At 39.9% G+C, this 15307-nt stretch overlaps 1 protein-coding gene and 1 non-coding gene across 7 annotated transcripts in view; one reads left to right on the top strand and one right to left on the bottom strand.

Moving 5' to 3' along the window:
• The window catches only part of FAM3C (FAM3 metabolism regulating signaling molecule C), a 41600-nt gene that overhangs the window by 18065 nt on the left and 8228 nt on the right, over window positions 1–15307 (bottom strand). For 5 of the 6 annotated variants that reach the window (XM_054692597.1, XM_037512279.2, XM_037512289.2 and 2 more), the window contains exons 2-5: window positions 11428–11482; window positions 6542–6646; window positions 2113–2142; window positions 1306–1429 (exon numbers count right to left, since the gene is read on the bottom strand). In XM_054692597.1, coding sequence (XP_054548572.1) covers window positions 1306–1429; window positions 2113–2142; window positions 6542–6646; window positions 11428–11440 — 272 coding nt within the window. In that variant the 5' untranslated portion in view covers window positions 11441–11482. Of the gene's footprint in view, window positions 1–1305; window positions 1430–2112; window positions 2143–6541; window positions 6647–11427; window positions 11483–12253; window positions 12273–15307 lie in introns of those variants that run through there. The other variant, XM_054692595.1, reaches the window with a different exon arrangement.
• LOC119251710 (U6 spliceosomal RNA) lies at window positions 79–185 on the top strand. The gene has a single exon (XR_005126581.1). It is a non-coding gene; the product is annotated as a U6 spliceosomal RNA (small nuclear RNA).

A 15307-nucleotide genomic window follows, 5' to 3' on the forward strand; every position in this document is an offset into this window, starting at 1 on the left:
TCATTATTTTACATAAAGTTTAAATAAGCTCATACATCTAATTTTCTAGTAAAGAGCAAAATCAAAAGCAACCAAATGGAGGTCACCTGGGCAACACACATACCAGAGTTGGAAGTATACAGAGAAGATTAGCACAGCCCCTGCACAAAGATGACATGGAAATGCCTGAAGCCATCCATATTTAAATGACTGAATCAACAGCAACTGTGGGTGTTTCAAACAAGGCTCCTTTCAAATTAGACAAGAGCAGGGTGTTTGATCACCCTGGGGCAATAAGTATACATCCTGAGGTATGACTGGGAGGCAGGGGGTGGTGACTGATGTGCTTTGCACCCCAGGGACTGATCAGTGGACCACCTTGTTAGTAAGATTGGAGTCATGGGTGGGGTCTGTAGTGTATCAGCAGACTCACCCTCACTAAAGCCCAAAAAATCTAGTATTCAATTTGATCCACCCTTTTCCCTGTCAATAAAAAGGCTAGGATCTTGCTTTGAGCAGCACCCTGCAGGCTACAGCCTGCTCCACGGCTCCTGGTTCTTTGTTGCTGACACAACAAGCAACAACTAAAAGTGGGGTTTGCAACCTCAGAGGCGGAAATTTCAAGTTATAAGTGGCAGTTGCCACTGAGATATGAAACGGAACAACCTAGAAACTCTACTTTGCAAAGCATTTCAACATGGGAAAACCATCCAACTTTGTGGCAAATTTTGTGTCACAGCAGACTTGGGGTAATATTAATGAATTACTTTGCACTTCCACAAGCAGCTTTCAAATACTGAAAATGAAAGCTATTGGTCTAAAAGATAAGGAGCTTACTATTTAGGGCAGTGCTGTCAATCAGAACTTTGTGCTGTGATGGAATTGTTTATCCACACAGCTCAGTTCACCAGGCACAAGTGACCTGTAGCTATTGAGCTCTTGAAATGTGGCCAGTATGAAAGAGGAACTAAGCTTTTTAATTAGTGTAAATAATTTAACTTTTCCCCTATTATTCAATAATCAAAATTAAATAACATGCTTCTATGGTTACCCTATGGGTCAGTGCAGATAGAGAATCCACTCAGGAGACCCCTCCTCTCTATACAAAGCTGGATAAAGTCTATGTTTTTATGTCATTCTTCAATATGAATTTAAGGACTTGAAAACTCAAGTGAGTGAGGAAATAACTGCATGGTGAAAACCAAATTATCACTTTTTGTTTGATAGAAGCTTGCCCAATACATTCTCAAAGGATTCATTACACGCAGAGTCAATATACTATAATTTAATAACAAGCCTGTTAGGTCCAAATCGACAAATACTTACACATTGTCTTCCAAGCAGATTTTGGGTCCCACAACATTGGCTGCTCCACTTGCCATTTTAAAAGCAAAATGCTTCTCAGGGCAAGCTTTTGTAATTCCACATTTATATCTGGGAGGCTTTGTAGCTTCAGGGGAGAAAAAAATATTTTTTAAAAAATGTTAATAGACTGCAGTTTGTTTCATGCCTCAAACCAAAGGTCATTATGTAAAACACCAATATACACATATCTTAAAATATGTGCTATGGCCTGTTTTCCCTAGAGGGTTTCAAAGAACCTTAAAACAACAGCAAAGAAAAATAAAACAAAACCCAAAATCTCTTTGGAAACAAGCTAGTAACTGACATAAATACATCAAGTAATATGATTCTGATGCCAGTAAATACATTTTATCTAATTCTTTTTTAAGATTGTTTTTAAAATTCAGGACAGAGGAGGTTTTGTATTGTTGCTTTGAATTTCTAACCCATCCATGCATAGCTGCAGATACCCACAGGGACAGTAAAAAGTCTAATGCATCCCGGAGTAACTGTCACATAAAATTCTAAGCAGAAATTCTCCTCCCTGCACACACTTTCCGCATTAATAACACTGACGCTAAAAAACAGTAATGAAACAAAATATCCATTATGAATAAGTAACAAGAACACTGGGCTGTCTAATCAAATAGCATCCTTATAACTTTAAAGAGCAATTTCTAAATCAGTTTTGCTCACTTGGAACTTTCTCCATTGTTCAAGTATAAGTTCTCATAATCCTAAAATAGAACAGAATAAACCATCTGCAAGATATTGAGATAGAATACTCACGACGTGCAGCTGTGTCCAATGCTGACCTTGCTGAGAAAGAAGAAAGTTATCTTTGTTAGAAAGAATAAGACTACTGGCAAGTATCACTTTTTAACTTATTTAGTGCTATAAAAAAAAGTACTTGAATAACAGCTCAAAATACAATAAATAACACATGGCTATTGCTTTAGAGAAAAAGGGAGAAAGTAACTTCAGGCTACACGTTTCACTGTAAACAATTGTGTAAAAAGGACTTATGGGGGGGCTATCGACAGAGCGTTTTACTTTTACATTTTTAGTTACTATAAATTTAAATCCCAATTAGAAAGTTACCCTGCAAACTCTCCTCTAAATGACTTTATTTTATTTTTTTAAAGATTTATTTATTTATTTACATAAGCTGGGTACAGTCAGAAGCGCGGGAGGGTGAGAAGATTCACCAGAGCCAGAGCGGGGAGCAAGCAGGCAGAAGGACCAAAGTACACTGCTGAGGGGAGCAGCAGACGGCAGGAGAGGTCTGCGCGCCATGTGGGACCCTCGCCTGGTGGCCAGGGATTGAACCGGCGCTGCAGAGGCTTCGGGCAGCTTCGCAGCCCAGCGCTCAACCGCTGCACCAGCAGGGGAGGCCCTCCTGTAAACGACTTTAAATATAGACGTGGTGAACATCAGGTTGCTGCTGAACGGTGAACATTCAGAAGTTGTTGCTGCTGTCCAGTGTGCCATACACATGCGCGTGCGGTCCTCGAGAGTCACCCTATCGGAGTGGTGAGGCTAAGATTTTGGTAGGTGGTGGGAGAACAAGGGGGGAGGAGGGTGGTGGTAGGGAGCTCTGACTTCTCTAAAATAGAAATGCTTTGGGTGGAACAGAAAAAAGCTGAAGTTATCACCTACAGTTTTACAAGTCCTAAGTTGAAGAGAGTGAGAGTCTTCTGACCAAATATTAACTTGACTGCAACAGATCTCAACCTGGCCATCTTACATTCAGAGTTTTTAAAAAGCATTAACATCTGGTGCCAGCCCAGGAGATTACAATTCCAATCACCAATAGTATTGTGAACAACCATTTCCTGATTTGGCTAATAAGCATGCAGTGTCTGCAAATGTTTGCCAGCTGTTTGACTATAAATAGTTACTTTTAGTTCTGTACGATTGTAGATAATTGCAAATTTCCTATAAGTCCAGTACTCAAACTGAAGAACAGAAAGTTAAAGCTGAAAAAGGCTATGTAAATGTTTTAAAAAGAGGAAAGCGGCCAAGTTTGTGAAGGCTCATTAATACAATAGAATACTCAGATTACGTGCCTCTGACCTCACAAAGGCAATGCTGTAACATGGAACAAGTTAAATATATGGAATAAAGTCAAAAGCAAACTTTACACCATAACTGTATGTGTGTGTGTGTGTGTGTGTGTGTATATATATATATATATATATATATATATATATATACCAAAAATATTTGAGGATAAGGATAAAGATTTAGTGAAACATAAAGTATTCTTCTACCCCATGTAAAAATTCTCATTCTCGATTACCTACCCTTATTTTCCATTCAATCAGCATCTACTATTTACAAGGCCAAGGACCAAGATATTACTATTCTCAAGATTCATTCTCTGGGAAGGGGAATGGGTGCATGAAAAACAGTAAAAGAAATTCTATAATGTAAGGCCGGACAGAATCAGTACCAAATTGAGATAGAAGTCCTACACATTAGAACTAACAGTCCGGCGGGGAACAGCAACACATTTCAATAGGGAGAGAAGGCGGTTTAATTTCTCTAAGGAGCACTGACACACTTTTCAAAAATGAGAAGGAAGAACAGATGGCCAGATGAGAAAGACGTGCAGGCTAGGGAAACAGAGGACCAAAGGCTGAGCTTTGAAAGGACAGGACGGTGTGTCACTAGCCACCAGCAGGCAGACTGGCACATGGAGTGTGAGACCCAGAGGGAGGGGCGGCGAAGGGAGAAGAAAGGCACACTGGAGGCTCTGAATGCCACCCCAAGTAAAGCAGAGTAAAATCTACTCTCCTGTAATCCAAAGTGCTAATGTTCACGAGTTTTGAGAGAGTCACTGGCAGAGGCGAGATGAGCAGCAAATAGCCAAGATGTGAAACACGGGTAACATCCCCGTCATGTTTACAGGAACAGCCCAGGCAAGAGAGGAAGATTCAAACTAGGGTGAGCAGAGTGGCCTCACTGCCTCTGTGCTCTCCTCCCTAAGCAGTGAGCCAATCCCCAAAGCAATTCCCTATTTATACCAAGGGTCCTATTCTGCCCTTCCCTCAAGGATCCTTTTTTTTTTCTGTCTGTTCAGTCTCTTCCAATTGGACAAGTGAATGTATCTCCGTGACTTAAAAACAAATAAAAAAAAAAAGACTCTGCCACTTTGCATACAACAGTGGAGGAGACATGAGGGCACTGGGTAAGAGTCGGCCTTTCTATAACATGGTAGAAAAGGGAGATTTTGATAAACTGCCCGCCCAGGGACAACTAAGTCTTGCTCAACAGAAATTATACCAAGTCATTGCTGGTGTTGAGGGACTGACCCACGTAGATTTTACTCCAAATTAAAGATGATAAGCAAAACTAAAGCCACAGCACCCCTACCAGAAAAAACAATAAGACAACATACAGGAGCCCTAGAATCAAGGATGGAAATGCTAAAAGAATAATAAAACAAAGGAACACTACAAGAAATATCGGACCCCATAAGAAGAAAATAAGCGTAGTGGGTACTCTAGAAGAGAGAAAGAAGGGGGCAGAGACCCAATTTAAAGAAATTATAGCTTTGAACTTTCAAAACCTAAGGAAACAACTAACTATAGATATACTGAATGCTGTTCAAAAAAACCTCCAAATTTCTAAATCCACACCTTGGATTCCAAAACTAGATCACTACTTTAACTCCATTTAGTTTCAAATTGTTTAAAGACCTTGAAAAAAACTGGATCCTTGCTCTGGACTCTTATGAATAACAAAGTCTTTCCTAACTGGAGAAATGGAATCCCCTAATGGAAGGGATCCTTACTCAGCAGATGGTCACTGCTACTAGGATACGCTTACTTCTTTTGATCTTTGGTGGCCCTTGTCTGCTGAATTACTTAGCTCCCCTCATCTTCAAAGGGCTAGAGACATCAAAATTTTCAAACAACTAGGAAGATAACCCAGTGATAGCTCTGTGACATCTCAAGTTAGCTAGGGAAAGATGCCTCCCCTCCATGGACCTCCCCCTAAACCTCCAGCACCACTCAGCAGGAAATAGTTCCAAAAGATGGACCTCCACTCACTGCCTCACAGAAATGAGCAGCAGCTGACTGAGAGGAGCGATCTGTCACTGGCCTAGTAACTAGAAGTTCCTTATCCTCGTGCTTGTTGTCTGTGCTCTGCTCCTGCTTATCTTTTCTTGAAGACAAAATCAGGCAAAACAGCAGATACTAAGATGAAGGTGTAAGACACTGATTAAGCCACAGCCTCATTACTATAGTAAAATGCAGGTCCACCAGCACCAAGACAGATCCAGTCAAGACCAAACTTGGAAGAAAAGAGGGTGAGGGTGGGCGTGAATGCAGTTCTTGGGCAAACCTGCCTGGTTCTCTGAAATCCTGCAGACAGATCCTTTTATCTCCCCTCTCTGTAGTACTACCTTACTCCTTCCCCCAATTTGGGGAGGTGACCTTTGTTGACAGTAGCCCACTGTGTCGTCAGGTTTGCTGACACCTGATTTAACCTGATTTCCTTCCAACAACTCTTGTCTCTGGAGTTCTGGCATAAGAGCGATAAGAAGCCAGACCCCACAAAACCTATAAACAGTTTGACAGTCTCACTTTCGGAGTCATTTTTTCAATACCTAAAAAAATGCTTCGAAGTTTATTCAAACACTCCAAATGTTAACTTATTTTATTAACTTACTGATTACTAACAGCTGACTTCAGGTAGCTTGTAATGGAGCGTTCATAATTTGGTAACATTAAATAAATGGATAAAAAGAAAATATTGCAGAAGGAAAACAAGGGAACAGGAAAACAAGATGACTTTGTGGGACTAGAATCTAAAATACATTATCATGACTCCTACTGACTCACTAAATGAGGACTAGACTTGCTTCCAAGTTTTCCTGCAGGCAACTCAAATAGAGAAACAAGTTAAACTTAGGTGTGATTCTCCTAGAATGTGCATTTAGAACACACGATTAATGTTCCTAAGAGTGCTTAAAATAGATCTCATTAAATATGTTCAAATGTTGAAGAGCAGATTCATGCCTTATTACTGAATTCTAAGACTTCCTATTATGTACTGTAGAATATTCTAATGAATAACCCTCACCGGTATAATTACATTTTCTTTTCTAGACAGACTAACAGCAGAGTGATTCAAAGTTGATAACTAGTAAAAATTTAAGACAACCACATAAAATAAGATTTAAGAAAGGAACAAAGTTAAAACTTACCAAATAGATTTCCTAAACTTGCATCCATTTTTATTTCAAATACTTGAGATATAACATAAAATGTCAGTAAAAATACTGCCACAGCTACCACCAACTTTGCAGCACCTGAAGAACAGAAATAATTCAGCATGAGCTGATGAACTCAACAGAATCAATTATTGTATATTTCTATGCAAAACATAAATTTATGAAGAAACATCTTCATCCTAATAAATTTATTTTTTATCTACTGGATGTTAAGTTTACCTGAATTACAATAAAAACTACGCCACAATCTATCAAAATAAGGAATTTCCCTGATCAAAGAACTATCAGATTGGCTAGCAGTCTAGACACAGGCCTGCTTTTACATGCAAAAAAAAAAAAAAAATTGACCTGCTCTCAATTGCTGACTGACTACACAAAATTATGGTGGCTGGTACACCACCACCACCAAGTATGCTGCTATGCTGTCTTAATCCTTTTCAAACAAAAAGGGCAATACTGTGCAGGGATAATACAAAAAGACAGGACTATGTGGAGACTCGAAGGCAGCAGACCAGGAAGTGCACTAAGCGAGGAGTTCTCGAGTGAAATGTGACAGGTTTGTTGTCCTATTATGAACCAACCGAGCTTTGGCATGACACAAGTCTCCCTGTCATTCCCTGTCATGGTGATCAATAAAGCATTCCCCCTCATGAGGTAGACCGGTTTACTCAAGTCTCCTGAGCCTGGGTTCGGTGCCTCTCTGATATGCTTCACAATATGGTCACATGTCAGCTCTGTGCAGAGACTCTAAGTCTTTTATCCCTTTATATGGTTAGCCATTTCTGAGTGCCTTCAAAATAGCACTGTTTACTATGATTGAATGAATGTTTTTTTTTTGTTTTGTTTTGTTTTTTAAGATTTATTTATTTATACAAGCACTGGGTACAGTCAGAAGCGCGGGAGGGTGAGAGAATTCACCAGAGCCAGAGCAGGGAGCAGAACAGGCAGAAGGACCGAAGTACACTGCTGAGGGGAGCAGCGGGCGGCAGGAGAGGTCTGCGCACCATGTGGGACCCTCCTCCCGTGGCCGGAGAGCAGCTGGGGATTGAACCGGCGCTGCAGAGGCTGCGGGCAGCTTCGCAACCCAGCGCTCAACCGCTGTGCCACCGGGGAGGCCCCAATGAATGAATGGTTTAATATGAACCATCATTTGCCGTTTTTTCCCAAAGCCAAGCAAATGCAGAGAAGAAAAAGTACGAAAGTGGAAAATGACAGTAAAGGAACATCCTCTTCCTCTTATGATTTCCGCAACATCTCCTTAGGTTATTCAGGAACAACACTACCTTAACAAAAGTTTAATTTGCTGATCTACAAGTAGTGATTGGCATCAGCAGTTATCTCAGTGTCCTTAAGGAAACAACTGCCTAAGATCACAGATGAGTCAGCAGGGGCACAAGGACAGAATTCAGGAATCCTGACAGAGCCTAGCTCTTGGCAACGACACACTCTAATACCAAGCCACACACACTCTCCTGAAAAGCTACTACCCACACCCAACTTACTGGCTAAGAGTAAAAAAGCACTACACTCATTCGAGTTCATCAGCCTACAGAGACTAGATCCACATCCTGGGGGAGGGATGGGGGGAGTGTGCAGAGAAAAGACAAGTGATTTGCAGAAAGGTTGATGCTGCTGAAAGCAATCATTTCCCAGAGCCTCTCATTTCTATTTAGAAATGCTTTAAATGTAGAAATGAGGTGGCAATGAAGAAGCATTATCATTAATCAATCCCCATCCTCCTCACCTCCTACCTTCTCCAGTTCAAAGACTGTAGTTCCTGTTTTCAAAAGCAACTACGTGCTTTTCAGTGCCAAAGTGAGCAAACTTCCATTAGGCTCTGAGCTCTTTCCCCACAGCATCAGGCAGAGCACCTTATGTACAGCAATGCTCTCAACAAGTGACTGCTACAGCGATGAATGGCCACAGTTGGCATATTCCTGATCACTAAGACCAAGATTCCATATCACTAGTGTCTTCACATCTCATTTTCTAGCAATAACGGCATGTGCAAATAGAGAGAACTTTTCCCTGTCCCTTAAAGCAGAACATGAAACTTTCGCTGTTCAAGAATGAAATCTTATTCCACTCCTAGGAATCTACCCAAAGGACACAAAAACATTAATTTGAAAGTAAACCTGCACGCCTATGTTTACTGCGGCACTATTTAAAATAGCTAAGCTATGGAAATAACCCAAATGCCCCAAAACAGATGACTGGATCAAGAAGATGTGGTATATACACACAATGGAGTATTACTCAGTGATCAAAAAAGATACTCATGCCATTTGCAGCAACATGGATGGGGCTGGGAGGAGTTATGCTAAGAGAAATAAGTGAGAAGGAAAAGCAAAATATTGGATGGTTTCACTTATAGGTGGAATATAAGAAAACTGAACAAAGGGTCAGAAAAAAAGTAAAAGCAGGGGAACTATAGATCTCAGGCATAGAGCAGGGCAGGGGGAGGGAAAGGTGTCAAAATTGGGGAGGGAAGAACACCAAAGATAGGGTGATGGTTCACAGGGGATGTGGGATAAGAGAATTATGGGGACCACATCTGAGGGGAGAAATCAAATATTGTACAAAAATGAATAATGATGTAAGAAAATTAAAAATGTATATATTAAAGATCAAAATCTTAAAGTAGTAAGTTAATAACATATAAAAGTTCTATATAAATTCATTATCAAGCTGTATCTGAGCCAACACTAAACAAGCTATATGCATCATATCCATGTATCCATACATATATCTGTGTCCATAACACACATGCATACCATTTACTGAGTGCCAACCACAGAGTTAAATGCTTTATAAGCATCAGCTTCCATTTTCAAAGCTTTTCAAGATATTATTTTGATTTTACAAATAAGGAAAACAAGGCAAAAATTTAGATCACTTGTGTGGAAGGTCAGGTAACTAACCAGCAGCAGAAGTGAGTATTAAACTGTGACCTAGTCACTCATACTGGACCATCAGAGGAACTAGGAGGAAACCAAAGCTCTAAGCAAGAGAAAAGTCAGAGGTGGTGAAATTACGTGGAACCAGCAGAGGGTCCCTGAGATCAGGTAGATGGAGACTAGAAGGGCACCCATACTGGCAGAGTTCTGGCACTTCTGTTACAGAGGGCCCCGAGTCCAGAACCACCACCTAGTTCTGGACTTGGAAGGGTCCAGAATCACACCCCAGGCTCCCATTGTAACTTTCCATGAGACTCTTCCTTCTGGCCATGGACTGTATGAATCAGAGTGTCATTTTTCACACACCAAATGTCCTAAACTTTAGATATTAATGTCACTGCAAGAGTAAGGTTTTTTCAAAGTAATCAGTATACACATACACACACATGTATATATATATACATATATTTTAATTAGAAACAACAATTAGTTAAAAAGCAATAATCTTCCTTTTTCACTCATTAAAGGTAGTCCCCTCAAGACCTATACTAGGAACACTGCCAAAGATAAACCCTGAATGAATAATTACCTATCAATTAACCTTAGTATTAATTGGCAGAATCAGAGAAATGGACTTGAAGACAAGATTAATTTCAGCTAAAATGAATGTAGAATTATGTGAAAAGGGAAAAATTTGCTTTATTTCATATAACCACAATCATCTAGAGACATGTGATCATAAATAGTCAATTCTATTATCTTCAAAGATCATTAAAAAATAAAGGACAGGGCCTCTCCTGGTGGCGCAGCGGTTGAGCGCTGGGTTGCGAGGCTGCCCGCAGCCTCTGCAGCGCCAGTTCGATCCCAGGCTACTGGTGAGGGTCCCACAAAAAAATAAAATAAAATAAAGGACATTGTAACATTCTTTTAAGCCAGAAATAAGCTCTTGGCTTCTGAGAATATTTCCCTTCAATACTTGTACAGCTACTGAAGTAAGGGAAGCATTGTAATTTCATGACCAAGGGATCCAGATTTTCAAATATCAATGAAACATCATGAACCCTCAGTAAATCTGTGTTTAATAATCATGTTTAGTCACCTGTATCTGATTCTATATAATTATGACTGAAGCATGAAGATGTTTCTTCATCCACCTGGACTTCAGCTACTCCTTCAGGTAGGAAAATATTTTGTGTGCAGGTGAGAACATATAATGAAAAGGAAAATTAGCCTGACTTTTGAGAAGTACAAGCTTTCTCCTGTGTCGGGCACTCTTAGTAGTAATTTCTATGTAAAGCTGACTTTTCTTCTTGGCTGTGCTTGAGAAGGATGGGGGTAGGGGGCATGCTTAGTTTTACTATAAAGGTAGAAGAGCTCATCAGCCCCTCCAGTGATTCATGGATCTGTCTTTTTATGATGTCTGGAGACAACTACCTTAATACTATGAACATCAAGTGGTGTTTTTCAATTCCTTCAATATGCTGCCTCAGGAGATGTTCTTACATGTAACCTCAGTGATGCAGATTGAACTTGAACTAGCAAGTACAGTCACTTAAGCAAAAACACATTTTATTGAATCCTTCACATACACTAGTTTCAACTTAAATACATACATAGAAAGACTTAAGCTTTTAAACTTTACAATTCATTGTTCAAGCTAGAACTTTAGCAAAAATAAAAATCACCTCTAATGTATAAGAACATGAACATGAAAACCATAACAGCTTATCTAGCATAATTTCAACAAAAGTGTGTCCAAACAAACGTATTTAATAATATTTACTCCATGTTCAAATTATGATCTGCCAATTACATGAAAAAGTAAAATGACTTAAGATGATTAACTGTTATACTTCAGCTTGGTAGTCAATACTGAAATAGATTATTTCTCATCTCCTTTAGTCATTACTCAACAAACAGGTTCTACATAAATAAAATTGTTAACCGAGTTAAGGACCTTACCTGCCACTCTCATGTTTGGTTTTTCAGTCTATGGCACTTTTCATTAAATAAGCTCCTAAAATCAAAAGAAAAGAAGAGGGGAAAAAAAAAAAAATCAGTCATAGGTCCAGAACAAGCAGTTGTCCCTAGCTTGAGTTTGATTTGGAATGTATATATATTTCAAGTTCATGACATTTCAAAGTGGCTCACCAATATTCATGAAAAAAGTCTTATCTCTGGGGCCTCCCCAGTGGCGCAGTGGTTGAGCGCTGGGTTGCGAAGCTGCCCACAGCCTCTGCAGCGCCGGTTCGATCCCCGGCTGCTCCCTGGCCACCGGAGGAGGGTCCCACAAGGACCTCTCCCGCCACCTGCTGCTCCCCTCAGCAGTGCACTTCGGTCCTTCTGCCTGCTCTGCTCCCCGCTCTGGCTCTGGTGAATTCGCTTACCCTCCCGTGCTTCTGACTGTACCCAGTGCTTGTATAAATAAATAAATAAATCTTTAAAAACAAACAAACAAACAAAAAAAAAAAACCTCTTATCTCTGGGTCTGGCTCCTTCCATTCACCATAAAAGCTCCAGAGAAAGGTCTGTGTTTTATGCCAAGGTATCCCCACTCCCTAACTATACAGAAATGTGAACAGAAAACAATGCCTTGTTATTCTCAGTGATTATGCAAATCTACAGGGAACTCTGGATACTTAGCTTCCAACATTCAGTTTACTGCTAAGGTCCAAAGAAGTTAAGCTGCTTAACCAGTCACGGAACAAATGACGTGTAGAAAGGTGGTAGGGCTGTGGCACCTGCCCTGAGGTTCACTGTAGTATACGATGCCACCACATTTCAGTACCTCGTAACTCAGGTGATACTACAATCAGCACCTATAGCAAAAGCTTATTTTAACATCATGGTCCTCTTCCTCTCCAAGCTTTAAATTTTAGCTTGAAACAGAATATGTTCAGAAGTATAGAACTGCAACTTTAAAGATCCAGTAATTATCATTATTGGCAGTAATTGTTATACATCAAATTACTTTGTTATTCATCAAAGAAATTATTCTTTGATACTATTCTAATTACAAAAAAACTGATGCTGGGGAAGAAAATATCTGTTTATATGTATGTTTTCCTCCTAAGAAATAACTCAAGATAGGTGAAATTTAAAAAAAAAAAAAAAAGGTGAAGTAAATTAATTAGACAGGAAGGTGGTACCTAAGCTGAGGTGGGCAGCCTCCAGACTACACAAATACACACAGGAATGGAATTCAAAAGAAAATTTTGATCAATGATTACATTAATTAAAAACACATGTGCCTTTATTTTGATATAACCTCTCAATGATCATGTCAAATCTGGTAATTTATAGAATATTTCAGATAAAAATACTGGACACTCCACAGGCCACTGGAGAAAGTGAGACATCCAGTTTTCTTATTCACCAGTGAGGAGCAAAGGTGGAAGGTGTCATCCTAAGGTCACGCTAACCCTCTTCCTTCTGCCCAATCTACCCTGAAGAAAATAACCAGCCTTTAAAAGAATCTGCATTGAGCATTATTGATTTCCTTTGTTAATTATCTGAACACCTTCCAGATAACAGAAGTCAATACTGCAAATCTTTGCCAAGGCTAGGAAAATACTGAAAGGAAACAAGAGATCCTCAAGGATCCACACATCAAGTCAGAAAAGCAGAAAAAAAATCCTTGGCTTTTCAAATGAAAACATCCAACTGGTTGTAAATCCTCTTTTGACTTCTAGCAAAATTGAACGCTACATTCACAATATGCATGTCTTTCCTCTCTCACTCCTATCTGACCGTGGCCTAGGAAACTTCCTTTGCAAGTGTCACAAGCCTTGGGCAGATCCTATTACCTGCAAAGGAGGCTACACCTGTACAATTACAGTTCCTGTTTCCTATACGTGCCACCTGTTCACACCTCCCACCAAGTCTGCTTCTAGACTTATCACAAGTAAGACCACAATGTAGCAGTGACAGTTGCCTAGGGAAATAGAAATATTTCCTGTTAAAATTTCTCAGAGAGTAACATTTAGTGGAAATAGCTAAATTAAAATTTCATCAAATCTCAGTCATAACATTTTTAATTAATTTGCTTAAGCAGCAAAGTAACGATGCAAGAGTGTAAATCAGCATAAGGAAATAGTACGGAGCACATATGACAGCAAATCTGGGAGCATCTGTTTACAATGTACTGATTCCAAGTCAGTCCTGACTTATCTTCTCAGGAAGTTAAAAGGGAAGAAAGCCATTACATATAATTCCAGGATGAAAGTAAAAACATAAAGGCACCTGGTGTAAGCTTCAGGCTGAGCCTCCAACAATCAAGTGGGAACAGGATGAATCCAAAGCAAGAGACTACAAGGGGGAAGGAGGAAAAAAGGCCTCTGCTAGAAATCCAGAGGCAAGGAGTTAAGAAAACGGTAATTTTCCTGATACATTCATTAAAAGGTAGTTACATAGAAATTAGAGTCACCCCTCAAAACTAAAATATTGGTGGTACAGGGAGAGTATTTTTACTTTTTAAAAGATTTATTTATGCATACAAGAGCTGGGGTGTAGGACAGAGGTTTGGGAGGGTAAGTGGATTCACCAGAGACAGAGTGGGGAGCAGAACAGGTGGATCCACTGAAATACACTGCTGAGGGGAGCAGCAGGTGAGTCAGGAGAGGTCTGCTGTGCCATGTGGGTCACCTCCCTGGCCAGGGATGAACTAGTGCTGGAGTGGCTGCAGATAGCTTCACAGTGCTGAGACACAGTGCTGCCATCAGGGAGGCCCAAGGGAGAGTATTTTTAAGGCAGATTAAAAACAAAACTCTGACAGTACACCTGTGAATTCACTTTTCCAAAAGAGTGTAGTATAGGCCCAAATTTCAAGTTTCAGCGTTTCTGAAGGGCACTCTCATCTGACTGTCGGCCAGGTCTTCCCAGAGCGATGCAACACTGCACTGAGTGAGCACTAAGCATGTGACCCAACAGAAGAGGAAGCCTACTTCAGGATCTCAGGCTGACATACTGGATTTCTTCGAATGTCTTCTAATTTAAACATTTTCTTTAACCCAACTATCTACTTTGGCTAATTTTGCATAGTTTAATAAAAAAGTTTTTTAAAAAAGAAGTCAGGCCTGAATAGGCAGGCATCAATAAACTGGCATCTCCTAAAATCAATCAACTTCAGAAACAACACACAAAAACACAAGTCAAGTGATACTTTTGTTCTTTCCTGGAGAAGCAGACAGGAGTGACATCAGGTGAATTACAAGAACACCATTCTGTGTCAACACAATTTAAGGCACAAAAACAATTAGTTAATAGGCAGGTAAAGCCCTGCCAGTCAACATGAACTAGGCAACAATGCATACAGCAGCACAACCCACATTCTGGTTTCATGTCATTTCCCAGCAGCCCTCTGGCTGTGGTGGGTATTACTACAGCTTTAGAGATGAGGTCAAGGGATTTATTTGCCTAAGGTCATATGAAGTAGATGTAAGAAGCTAATACTACAAACAAATCCACTTCTTTTTCACCCCAGCAGCTCACTTACCTACTCCAATAGAAGAGGCTTGTTGACAAAATCCCATGCCTCTCAAAATGGCTTTTGCAAATTGCTGTGGGAATTGCCAATCTCTGTTGCCAACTAGCCACTCCAAGATTTGACAGTTTGTCAAAATGACTAAGCATGTGTATTAGAACGCCCTCCAAGACAGGAAGAAAATAAGAAAATGCAATACAAACATACCCACTGTTGCTTTTAATATGAACAAATACTGATCACTTAATTAAATCAAAAGAAAATACTACAAATTATGCTCCACGAATATAAAGAAACTATCACTCAACCCAATCCACATTGAACTCTGCAGTTAAAGCTGGAAAGCAGCCATAAACAATA

The sequence above is a fragment of the Talpa occidentalis genome, unplaced genomic scaffold, assembly GCF_014898055.3.
Source record: "Talpa occidentalis isolate TD23 unplaced genomic scaffold, MPIMG_talOcc4v2.1, whole genome shotgun sequence".
In the NCBI taxonomy this organism is placed as follows: Eukaryota; Metazoa; Chordata; class Mammalia; order Eulipotyphla; family Talpidae; genus Talpa; species Talpa occidentalis.